We start from the raw sequence: 12,974 nt of genomic DNA, 5'->3' as shown, positions 1-12,974 counted from the left end.
AGTGTTAAGTGGGAGAGGACAAGACAAGGGGAAGGAGTTTCATCCCTGCCGTCCAGCGCAGTCTGCAGACTAAGCCTGGACACCGGTGCTTGGCTGCACCTGGCCACAGGCCCGTGCTCGTGTTGGGGTGCCGCACGCACCTGCAGGAGTGGTGTGTGCACGTGGGACACCACATGGGGCAGCCGCCGCCACTCACGGATGGCCAGGCTGCTGGCCATCTCCACCAGGCGCTCGATGAAGCTGAGCTGCTGTTCCTCGGGGTGGCAGATGGCCAGGTATCCGCGGTACATGTTCACCTTCCAGGCCATCTCCTTCGGACAGCTCACTTCCACCTGACAGTGAAAGAACGAGACAGAGGAAGTGAGGGGCCTTCTTTCCCTCAGTGTAAAGGGTCAAACAGGAAAAAAAATCACTTTTTTTTTTGCCACTAGTTATGCAAGGCAATAAACAGAAATTAGGCTATAAATAGAGAAGTCATGCATTTACAGTCTTTCCTGGATACTCTCCCTTTCTAAATTCCGTGAGCGGCCAATCTCTCCAGCTATGAAAGCACACCACAGGCTCCTGGCTTTAAGGTCATTAGTTGTTCCAAAGAAGAGAGACTGATCAATGCTGTTATGACAGATCAGATGAAAAATCACACACTCTGCGTAGCCGGCATTTTTTTTTTTTTGAGACAGAATCTTGCTCTGTTGCCCAGGCTGGAGTGCAGTGGTGCAACCTCGGCTCACTGAAACCTCCGCATCCCAGGTTCAAGCTATTCTCCTGCCTCAGCCTCCCGAGCAGCTGGGATTACAGGCGTGTGCCACCATGCCCCGTTAATTTTTTGTGCTTTTAGTAGAGATGGGTTTCACCATGTTGGTCAGGCTGGTCTCAAACTCCTGACCTCAGGTGATCCGCCTGCCGTGGCCTCCCAAAGTGCTGGGATTACAGGAATGAGCCACCGAGCCTGGCCAGTCACCACATTTTAAACTGTTAAATATATATTAATCTCCAGTATGATAAATATCAGTGTAATTTTACTTTTTTTTGAGACAGGGTCCCACTCTGTCATCCAGGCTAGAGTGCAATGTCATGCTCATAGCTCACTACAGCCGCTCCAGGGCTCAAGTGATCCTCCTGCCTCAGTCTCCCAAGCAGCTGGAACTACAGGCATGTACCATCACACCAGGTTAATTTTTGTTTATTTTTTGTAGAGACAGGGGTCTTCCTATGTTACCCAGGCTGGTCTCAAACTCCTGGGCTCAAGTGATCTGCTTGCCTTGGCCTCCCAAAGTGTTGGGATCACAGGCGTGAGCCACCATGCCTGGCCACGTGAGTGTAATTTTGAATTGCTTCCAATTCATAAGGTTATCCTGGGAAATTAAACGGTATAGGTATTAATTCAGGTTTACATGAACATGAGGGAATATGTGCAAATTTTACTGTCATTTTAAAGCCACACTTTTTCGTCTACTATAAAATGTTCCCCAGATTTCCCACACTCCAGCGTCAGTTCCGTGGAGCAGCGGATGAACCTGGGCCAACCACTCCTCAGCCCAGGTGGAGACCACGTGTTCCTTTCTGCCCGGAAGGCCCTTTTTTTTGCCCACTACCTTCTGAAGAAAGCATTGGAACGTCTCACGTTTTGTTAATCTCTTACCAAGCATTTAAAAATATTAAAAAATTTTTTTTCATGAAAGTTTCCAAACATAATATCTTTGTGATAAGAAAGATGGAAGGACATCTCTGTGATGGATGTTTACAGGAATCGCTGTAGCAAGATGAATAAACATTCCTCTTTGGAAAGTAACAATAAAAGCTACACACATTGGCCAGGCGCGATAGCTCACACCTGTAATCCCAGAACTTTGGGAGGCCGAGGCGGGCGGATCACAAGGTCCGGAGATCGAGACCATCCTGGCTAACGTGGTGAAACCCCGTCTCTACTAAAAACATACAAAAACTTGCCAGGCATGGTGGTGGGCGCCTGTAATCCCAGCTACTTGGGAGGCTGCGGCAGGAGAATGGCGTGAACCCAGGAGGCGGAGCTTGTAGTGAGCCGAGATCGCGCCACTGTACTCCAGCCTGGGCGACAGAGCAAGACTCTGTCACAAAAAAATAAATAAATAAAAATAAAAAAAGCAACAAAAGTTAGCGCCATGATGGTATCTGTCCCAAGGACTACATGCAATAATGGTAATAATGACACCACCCCGCAATTATATGACACCATGGCTTGTTTTTGACATCTTACTCTTCCACAGACCTTTCACATTCATGATGCCTCTCAGTTCTCAATAACCCACCGATGAAGAAATTCAGGAAGGCAAAGAAGACTACAGCAGCTTCCAACATTACCCGCCACGCTGGCACCAACATCACAGGGGCTGGACTCCAACACCAGGTGAGATAGATTTTTGCCAATTACAACACCTACCCTCAGTTACACTAAGAACAACGGTGTCTCTTCTATTTTCCCCACTGGAAAAAAGCTAAACCCCTTACTAAATCAAACCAAGCAACTACCCTAGGAAGCACAGAAACAAAGACAAAAGTAATTTGCTGAATCCTTTTCAAGACTACTTGAATTTAGTGCAGATTACCCTGGATGTTTATTCACATATTTGAGTTTTTTTCTAAGCAGTGAGTAACTTACAATTTTTATAAAATGACAAGAATCTATGAAAGAAGAAACGCATCTGTGAGACCTCAGGATGGTGTGACGCTGCATATATCCAGCTAAGGGAAACTTTGGGAAGGAGAAAGAAGGGAACATTAAGGTGAGCTACAAATACTTATTCAGTTTTATGTTTTGTCAGAATAAAGAAAGAATAAGCAATCGTAAATGCATTCTGACAGCAAAATACATACAACTGGTCCTCCATATGTGTGGATTCGACCAACTGTGGATAGAAAATATTCGGGGAAAAAAAATTGCATCTGTATTAAGCATGTACAGAGCTTTTTCTTGTCATTCCCTAAAAACTACAGTGTAACAAAACAACTATGAATGTAGCAATTACATCGTATTAGGTACTGTAAATAACCTAGACAGGATTTAAGGAACCCAGGCAGCTGCGCAGAGATTACATGCAAATACTACACCATTTTATATCAGGGACTTGAGTGTCCATGGATTTTGGTGTCTGCGGGGGGGTCCTGGATACTGAGGGAAGAATGTATTTTTACTGACATAAATGACTGGTTATTTCCCAAAGGAACACAAACTCCCTGCATCCAATGAGTCATTTCCCAGGTCCCAAACCAGAAGTCAACACCTGGGCTCGATTCCATCCTCTAGTTAATAGTTTGTAACTATTTCTAATCTTCAATTTCTCATTTTGTTAAAAAGTGACATTACTCAAATTCAGGAAAGGTGTTAGATTGAGGCAATCAAAAGGAACCTTTCTTTCCCAAAAGCTACCTTTTTTCCACTGCCAAAATGCTTGTTCTACAGGAAATCTCCCAAAAGACCCCTGCAGCTGCAGGAAAAGGGACCCAGGCAGCTGCGGGGATGCCCCCGGGGCGTCTCACCTGCACCAGCGCCTCCTTCATGGCAGTCCAGTTGGACACCCGCCAGGCGCACTCCAGGACGAGGTAGGGGTTGATGTGGCCTTTGGACTGGCCGTACTCCGTCAGGGCTTCCCACTGGTTCAACTCCTTGGAGCATCTGCAAGACCACATGTCCAAGAGCAAAAGCTCAGTCACCAGCACACTCAGGCATTCACAGAGGCAGGGATAGGGTTTTATGGCAAATTTCCATTCTACAGAAGAACAGCACAGCAAGAGTGGACTTCCGCAGGACACGGAGGTGTGTTCCGTTGCGGGGTGAGCCCCTGCCCACCCTGGATGCCACAAACCACCTGCTATTCAGCAGAGGGCCCAGAGCACTGGGGCCAGGGACAGTTTACTGCTTCTCCAGTCGACCTGTTTAATTACTCAAGGCTTTAAATGCTGATCTTGGGTTTCTGTTTGTTCTTTACAAGGCCACAAAGTAGCAAAGCTCTCTTTAAAAAACACTCATTACAAGAAAAAGTCAGGTATTTTTCCCCGGTTCCCTCAACTGATTCATGTACACGTCAAGCACTGTGTTCGGCTTACCGAATCCAGTGGTCTTCCCAGAGCTGGTATTCGGGGAAAATAGCAGGGGAGGCATTACTCCTCTCATGTTCTTTTTTGGCTTTATCCATTGCCTTTTCATAGGATTCTTGTGCCTAAAAAAAAGTTAATGCTTTTAAACCACTGTTAACACACCTTTTCTTTCTTTTTAAATTTAAAACTTAGAGAACTTTTTTGAGATGAGGTTTTGCTATGTTGCCAAAGCTGGACTCAAACTCCTAATTCCTGGGCTTAAGGGACCCTCCTGCTTCAGTCTCCCTGAGTGGCTGGGCTACAGGTGCATGCCTGCACCTGGCTAAGAACACAACCTTTTCACCGCCAGGGCCCAGCTGTCGAGAGCAGGCTGAATCACACACCTGGGAGCACATGGAGCTCTTCTCCAGGAGCACTAAACACCCACAGCTCTCTGTTCAGAGACAGAAGAGGGTGGGATTCCCTGAACAGAATGGAAGAAGGGGAGGCTGTCCAGACGTGGGATTAATTTCTCCATCCTTTAGTGATCAGAGCAGGAGCCACAAGGCCACATCTGCTTCTGGAGCTTCCACGGCACAGCACCCTACACAGTGCTAGGAATCGCACCCTGAAACAGTAGCCCGCGCCACACTGAAGGGCAGACACGGGGAGTAAAACGTAAGCAAAAACAAAACCTATCGCTTCCAACAGAACCAACAATGGGAGAGAAAAAGCATCCATGTTGGCATCAAATGCAAAGGACTTCTTAGGACTGTGATTTAGCTCGTGTCATACACGTAGGCGTCCCTTAAATGCAGACTTCAATCACAGGGCCTTTACGTGTGGGACTGAAATGCTTTAAAATGTATTTAAATGTGAACTCTGGGCCAGGCGTGGTGGCTCATACCTGTAATCCTAGCACTTTGGGAGGCTTAGGTGGGTGGATCGCCTGAGGTCAGGAGTTCGAGACCAGCACGGCCAACATGGCGAAACCCCGTCTCTACTAAAAATACAAAAATCAGCCGGGCATGGTGGTGGGCGCCTATAATCCCAGCTACTTGGGAGGCTGAGGCAGGAGAATCGCTTGAACCTGTGAGGTAGAGGTTGCAGTGAGCTAAGATTGTACCACTGAACTCCAGCCTGGGCGACAGAGCAAGACTCCATCTCAAAAAAAGAGAACGTGAACTCCGACTTGAGGCCATTTTATTAAAGAACCGTTATAAATGGCCTCTCATTACGCACCCAAGCCCGTCAGTGGTCTGAGGTTTACCTGCTCAAAGAACCCGTGCTGCTCGTAAGCAATTGCGGTCGCCGTCTCCGAGTACTTGCACCGCTTCTGCCACAGACCAGCCCACATATCTTCCTCTTGTAACAGGGAGTAAAGCTCCGCAAGGGAATCCAGTATCTCCTGAAAACACAAAGCAAGGGTCCGGAGTGCTCAGGACAGGGACTTTTTCTCCCCTTCTAAAAATGCAGTTTCACTGTGTTGTCATTTGAAATCATTTGGAAGCAGTATTTAAAGTGTGGAGTCACTAGCAGGGAAGACGTAATTAACAGACTGAGGCGCACCCTCACCTGCTGCGGCGGGGTGATGCTCTCCTGCTCATAAAACTCCGTTGTTTGCTTTGGCTTAATCTGAAGACTCAGACCCTTTTCAAAAGCCTGGTGCTCCAGCATGAGCGTGGACCGGAACCACAGGTTATGTGTTTTCCCCAGGTACTTCAGGACGCAGGGTCGGATGGGGATTGGCGGCACGCACTGGGACATGGCTTCCACAAAGCAGTTCAGTGCGCTGGGCTGGCAGTCACGCTGCACCTGGTGACTGCCGCTGCACAGGAACGGACTTATCTCGCCCGCGAGTGCCTGAAACCAAAGCGCATGTCATTTAGGCCTTCATTCGAAAACTGGCAAGTCTTGCTGTCTCTCTTGATGCATCTGAGAATACCTTTCCTAATTCGCTCTTGAGTGACAGCCAGCGGTTTCCGCGTTCTCTGAAACTTGTTCAAGACTGTGTTTTTTTACGAATACTTATTAAAAGCTAAAACTACAATTTTCCAAAACAGGACTTTAAAGATACACTCACATGCTGCTGTCTGTCAGAGAGGATCTTCCACAATCTGGGGAAAAGCTGGACCCACGTCTTCTCTGCCAGTGTCGTGGAAATGTGGCACAGCTGAACGAAAGCGCTGAGCAGCGCTCCAGTCTATGAACAGAAAGACAAGAACAGGCTGAGATGGCCACGGGCTGCGGGTGTCTCGCACACCCACGCTCAGAAGACACCCATGATCCATCTCATACATTATTAGACGCTCCTCCACTTTCAAAGTTTCAGAGATCTAAGAAAATGCCATGTTGGAGTAAAGCCCATGGATCCCGAGTGGTGGAAGGCCACACGCACTTAGCAGCCAAGCCCAGGCATCCCAAGGGACTCAGCAATGGCGCCTGCATTTGTCCTTAGTTTTTAAGGGGGTTTCCTAACACTACTGATCCCATCATATCCAAGAAGGACAAAAACACTGACAAGACTGAAGGAGTAACTCAGAGGGACACAGATGTCACCGAGGCCCAGGTCACTGAAAACAGGAAAGTGAGAACACACAGTATATGACATAAACTATTTGCCAACAGGTATTATTCTGAAGAACAAATCAGGAACTCAAAGTTCAGTCTCTGCAATTGGCAGCAGACAAGAGGCAGGAGAAAATGACTGAGACAGACTGAGACAGAACATAAGAGAATGGAATGGACAGCAAATCCACAGATGTGTTTATCTTGTCCCAGGCCTGTTGTTTTTCAAGATCTGATCTGAATTAGCTGCCAACATTCCTTATTAACAGCCAGGTTTCTAGTCTGCCTGAGGCTGCTCTAGCCCACAGGAGACACCCTACATGGCATCAGGCAGTAGCGCCAGGGGCTGGGGCACATGCTGACAGCTACACAGTCCCTGCTGCCCCAGCATGGAGGCACAGTGCCAGGGACGTGATTAGGCGTTCATCTCTCCTACAGCAAACCCAAGAGGGGAAACCACAGGCACATTAACGTTTCTACCAAAAAGAGACACCAAGGATACAAATCGTTCAAGGAAAATGGGTGAAAACATCTAGATAAAGAACGCTCCCAAGTATCTGGCATCAGGCTGCCCTGTGAGGAGGGCTGTGATGAAGTGAGTACAGTTCCCCTCACATGGTCACACACTTCACCCTGACCAGCCTGTCGGGGGCTCTCAGCTCCACATCAATTTAGCAGAGGCCAAGAGCTGGGGAGAACCAAAGGGCCCAGCGAGGTCACTGACCTGCTGATAAAGCTGCTCAACTCCAACTGTGGGGGTTTGGATCAGAATCCCAAAACACAATTCTAAACGCCCTAACCCCGAGTGTTGAAATCCTCAAAGGTCAAAATTCCTGAAAATCATCATCATAGGACAGCTGCATCAGGTCAGAACTATGACCTGCTACTGTCTGCATGGTTTAAGGAGATGCCTATGGGTGCCATGTTTATGGAGTCCACTTGACTAAGGAATGCCTGGAAACCTACCTAGTAAAGTATTATTTGGGGTGTGTCTGTGTATGTTTTAAAGCATTTTTAAATTATTTTTTCTAGCATTATATTTTCGGGATTTCAGAGGTTAGAAATTTTGATCTTTAGGGATTTCAACATTTAGGATTACAGCGTTCAGGATTACAGCGTTCAGGATTGTGTCTCAGGATTACAATCGGCTCCTGCTCCCCAAGTCCACAGCTTGTTCTGATGTACACACCGTCCCAAAGAGGTGCAGGGGTGAGGACCCCGTGGTCCTCACAGCGTCAAAAGAGCCCAATGAGGGGTTGCTGCCTCCACAGGCTTCTCACAGGGAACAATGGCCAGACCGGGAAATGAGGTGGAGAACGAGTCTGTGGGCCTGGGGTGAGGACCGCCCTCTCCGGATTTAGAATCCAAGAGTCCAAGAAGAGCCGGTGGCACCTGACCACTTCACAAAGTAGAGGAGCTCCAGGAAGGAAAACGTCAGGGCGGAAATAACAAACACAATGATTTATAACCCCATCTTGCTCCATGAAAAATCTCAACTCCCATAAATACACAGAAGATGAAATAACACACCACCACCCTCTCCAATCCCCGCCAGCCCTGGCTGCTTTACCCCGGCACCCATCTCGCCTCCTGAGGGATTAGCACTTCTTTCTGTTCATTATTTCCCCTCACTAGAGCGTACAACCTGCTGAGGAACAGCTACCACTGTGTTTCCAGCGTCCAGAACATCACCTGACACAGAGCAGGCTCTCAGTAAAAAGATGCTGAAACGACGAAATGAGATCAAATGTAAAAGGTGAAAGAGGAAAATAGGACACAGAAGAACCCAAGGAGAAGGGAACAATTAAGTCACACCCAAGTACCCTGAGAGCCACACCCTGCTAAGAGGTGGGCATACCCTGTCAGAGCGGCCCAAGGACATGCAGCAAGCGGGTGGCACACGGGGCTCAGGGGCAATGGTGTGCCCACCTGTGCTGGGCACTGAGTTCGAGGGTCTCCTCTGTGACACACACCTAGGCACAGTATGGCTGACGACATCTGCAGCTCTGGCCTGAGCAATCCTCTTACAAAGAGTGACACAGATGGGCCCTGAGACTCAGGCTATGAAGCCTCAGATTAAGAGAAGACCATGGGGACACCTGCAGGCAAGATTCTCCGTGAGATTTGCCAAGATTCTCAGCCACATCTGGTCTAACCCAGCCACCATCCAGAGAGCAGCCACAGCCCCACAGAGGACGTGGAGGTGTACAGCGGTGACCAATTCAACCAAGACAAAAATCTTAATGAGTAAAACCAAATATCCCTACCCCTCACACGATGTACTGCTGGAACCTCCTCTCCTGATGGCACTCCCACCAGGCGCTGAGGATAAAACTGAGGCGCAGGCAGCTGACGACGAGGTGATATGTCATGGTGACCATCAGCCAAAGGCAGCCTTCGGGCTTCAGGACATGTGCTTACAGCCCTTTTTTCTCATGGTGGCAGCAGTAGGGACAGGGGTCTATTAAGGTGCCTGTAATCCCAGCACTTTGGGAGGCCGAGGTAGGCAGATCACCTGAGGTCAGGAGTTCAAGATCAGCCTGGCCAACATGGTGAAACCCTGTCTCTACTAAAAATATAAAAATTGGCCAGGTGTGGTGGCAGGCACCTGCAATCCCAGCTACTCGGGAGGCTTAGGCAGGAGAACCGCTAGAACCTGGAAGACGGAGGTTGCTGTGAGCGGAGATCGTGCCACTGCACTCCAGCCTGAGCAATAGAGTGAGACCCTGTCTGAAACAAACAAACAAAAGAAGTACCTGGCCCATGACATGAGAGCTATCACTCACATCTATCAGGCTGCTCTGCTTCCCGCTCCATACCACAGAAAAGCAAGATGGGTGCTTATCCAAGATGACAGTGGTGTCACTCAGGTACAAGTTCAAAGACTGATCCCACGCACAAGTTCAGCACAGGTCACCAAAAGATTCTAATGTAAAAATCACTTGTGAGAAGTAGTTCATGCTTTTTTCCCACCTAGCTCCTGATATGAACAGAATAATTAGAATAACCACCCAGCTCTTGAAAGAACAGAAAAACACCTGCTTATCAAAAGTAACCTGGTACGTGGCGCTTCAACCAGTCCTTCACAGTCATGACGTAAAATCAGTCAGACCCGTTATTTCCCTGAGAGTTTGCAGAAGCCAGAGAGTCTCTACCTGGCTAGATTTCAAACACAAACGCACCTGGAGGCCCCCACTCCACAAAGTGGGCTTGATTTAGCAAATTAATTTCTCATTTTCTCCTCTTTTAGTGCAATTGAAAAATAATCCAACATTATTATGTCTCCTCACACATTTTTTGTACACAGTGTTACTGTTTCTTTTAAGAGATGGTGGTGGAGAAATTAATTTTTTTCCTATTTTCTCCTATAAGACACTGTGACACTCCCAAATCTCTGGTTCACGCCTGTAATCCCAGCACTTTGGGAGGCCAAGTTGGGTGGATCACTTGAGTCCAGGAGTCCAAGACCAGTCTGAGCAGCATATCAAGACCCTGTGTCTACTAAGAAATTAACAAATTAGCTGGGCGTGGCAGCTCATGTCTGTGGTCCCAGCTACCTGGGAGGCTGAGGTGGGAGGATCGATTGAGCCCTGGAGACTGAGGCCACAGTGAGGTGTGACTGTGCCACTACACTCCAGGCTGGGTGACAGAGCAACATCTCATCTCAAAAAGAAAAAGGAAAGAAACAGAAAAAGTTACACTGCTGTGGAATGATCCTGATTTAGGCTTTCAACCATCCATGGGAGGAAAGCAATGAATCCTTTCCAAGCTGCATACAGACCTTCACCTCTCGGAGGGTGTCCAGAAACTTGTCGTGCCTGTTGGTTAGCATGTGCAGCTGGTTTCCAATGTCCTTTTCCGAAAGTTCTTTGGTTTTGGGTGTGCTGGTCTGATCCCCAGGAGCTAGTTCAATGTCTATCTCTACATCCTAAGAAACAAAGCAGCAAGCAAAACCAAAAAGTCAAAGCCTTCAAGAAAAGCCAATAAACACACCTCCTCTTGTTACAATTTTGGCGAGTAAAATTTGTGTTCATTTCCTGGAAGTGTGCAAGTCTTTAAATAATCTTCCATCCTAAAATAAAACCCGGATTAACTAGACCAGATCTCTCTCTCTCTTAAAAAATACCTATAAAGAAGCCACCACTGTGCTTTCATATTTGGGTTGTGAACAGCAAAATTTAAAAGAATCAACTTTAAACAGTAAAAATAATAAAGATTAATGGAATCAGAGTCTATCATTTCGCAAAATGCAACACGGTCGCCCAGCCGCCTGGCTTGCTCAGGCTGAGAATCGCCTCCGGGCCACGGCGGAGCGTGTTGCTGGTGCAATGTTTTATATGACTCTTCCCAGAAAGGAATACACCTTATTTCTGTCTGAAGGTTTGGAGAAGTCAGTCAACACTCAAACTACTCCTTGAAGTCAGGTATCGACAATTTGGTGTGTGCCCTTGAAAACGAAGACCTTCAGAGTTGGCAATTTATTTCACACAGGAAGAGAAGGCCAAGCGCCCAGATAATCTAGTGTTCCAGCAACAGGAAAAAAACTTAATTCAAAAATGGTTAATGAGTAGACATCCTGCACATGGAAGAGGGAATGCACCACCCCTTTTAGAACAAAGAGGGTGCCGGGCCCGCCTGCAGCACGGGGTGACTGTCTCCTAAGACGCAGCCTCCATGCGGGCTGAGCCTCCAAAAACCAACGACCTTAAGGAGACACAGTCTACAAAAATCCCTGCCAGGAACAGTGGCAGCCACTTCTTCATGGAGGACAGAGAGCCACCAAGACTAAGGCATCAGCCTTGGGACAGGTTCTTGGAGGAGCAAAGGCTCCCTGCTGCCTGTCCCGGGACTAAGCAGAGACATGGGTTCTGAGCAGGCTGCTGCAGGAACCAACTAGAGCCCCAGCCCCCGCGTGACAGGCAGCACTCCCCCAGGCAGCGCTTTCTGTAATGAACACGGGCTTTTCTCACCCGGAGAGAAAAATCACAGCACAGGGAAATGTTCTGTTCTCAACAGTACTATCTCATGGTAATGTGATCCATCTCGAAACCAAATGGCAGTGCAAGATGCTTCTCAATTCTAACTAATTAAAAAAAAAAACCTAGCTGAACTTAGGTACCACATTCGGAGCTTTCAGGTATACAGGTTTTTATACCTTGTTCATGCCCGAAACAAATCTAAAGCTGATACAAAAACTTCTTCTGCAGGACCGAGGATTCTGCCCATGGGGCACGGGGCCTCACCTCCTCTCTGGGATTCTGCCCGTGGGGTGCAGGGCCTCACCTCCTCTTTAGACTCGCTGTTCTCCCGCTCCCGGGGCTCCTGCTTGACATGCGTGACCATGGCGAAGGCGGCACGGTCATGGCTATCGGCCAGGTTGATGACGTTGGTGATGGATGGGAGCATGGCTCCTTGGCAGCTGGTGCCAATGGGGGTGCTCTTCTCACACACAGCCAGGAGCAGCTGCAAGGGGTGCAGAAAGGAGACAGAACCAAGGCATGCGTGTGGCATTCGGGGCATCTAGACTTATCTCCCAGATGCCCCTCACTCGGGCACCTCTGAGGTACAAGTATGAGCTCAGCACCTTTTCCCACCTCTCCTCGACCAGATGGGCTTTTTCTCCTCCATCCCCTCCAAGGCACTGTCCACATACAGAAGACCTCTGCTTCACTCATAGCACACGCCAGGCCCTGCCACTCTTAACTCCTGAACACCTAGGCAGTGCCTGCTCCCACCTCACCCCTGGACTCGTCCTCCTGAACCATCTCTTTCCACACAGTGGCCCTTTACCCCGGTCCACCCACCATGGCTTCCCGCAGCCTCAGGCGACAGCGCAGGCTCCCCCGTGTGAGTCGCCAGCCCCTCCGTGACGTACTGAAGCTCCTGCCTGCCTCTGGAGTTGGGCCACTCCCCACTCCACCATGCTTCCCCATGGGCCGTGCGCACACTGCCTGGCTACGCCACTCTTGCCATCTTAGGCAAATATTCCCTGAGCACCCACTGGGTGTCATGGAGGCCCTGCAGACTCATCTGTCGATTGCACAGAGATGGTGTCCCCTGCCTCAAGGAGCTGAAGTGTCAGAGGGAAGGACACAGCCAGGCACGTGCTCACTGTGGTAATGTGGCCAGGAAACAGGGTGGACTGACGGAATTAAAGGGAGCTGCACATTAGCCTGAGTAGCAAGAGTGAGGCAAGTTCAAGAACACAGAAGGCCAGCACACTGGAGACGGATGCTGGAGGGAGAGAGAGATGAGATGGGGATGCAGAGAGAGGCGGGGCGCCAGTCACCTGGGGACCATAGCCTGGAGGCTGGATTTTATGCCACGCACAATGGAAAGAGTATGGTTACCTG

At 48.7% G+C, this 12,974-nt stretch overlaps 1 protein-coding gene across 5 annotated transcripts in view; it reads right to left on the bottom strand.

Moving 5' to 3' along the window:
• Positions 1–12,974, bottom strand: part of TRRAP (transformation/transcription domain associated protein) — a 135,698-nt gene that overhangs the window by 31,557 nt on the left and 91,167 nt on the right. For all 5 annotated transcript variants that reach the window (XM_077996187.1, XM_077996189.1, XM_077996190.1 and 2 more), the window contains 8 exons: positions 11,905–12,084; positions 10,403–10,549; positions 6,137–6,256; positions 5,629–5,916; positions 5,324–5,461; positions 4,084–4,196; positions 3,517–3,652; positions 141–332 (listed from right to left, as the gene is read on the bottom strand). In XM_077996187.1, the coding sequence (XP_077852313.1) occupies positions 141–332; positions 3,517–3,652; positions 4,084–4,196; positions 5,324–5,461; positions 5,629–5,916; positions 6,137–6,256; positions 10,403–10,549; positions 11,905–12,084 (1,314 nt within the window). The remainder of the gene's footprint in view (positions 1–140; positions 333–3,516; positions 3,653–4,083; positions 4,197–5,323; positions 5,462–5,628; positions 5,917–6,136; positions 6,257–10,402; positions 10,550–11,904; positions 12,085–12,974) is intronic.

Source organism: Macaca mulatta, chromosome 3 (assembly GCF_049350105.2).
Source record: "Macaca mulatta isolate MMU2019108-1 chromosome 3, T2T-MMU8v2.0, whole genome shotgun sequence".
NCBI lineage: Eukaryota > Metazoa > Chordata > Mammalia > Primates > Cercopithecidae > Macaca > Macaca mulatta.
The sequence above is the reverse complement of the archived record's forward strand: the minus strand, read 5'-3'. Positions and strand labels throughout refer to the sequence as shown.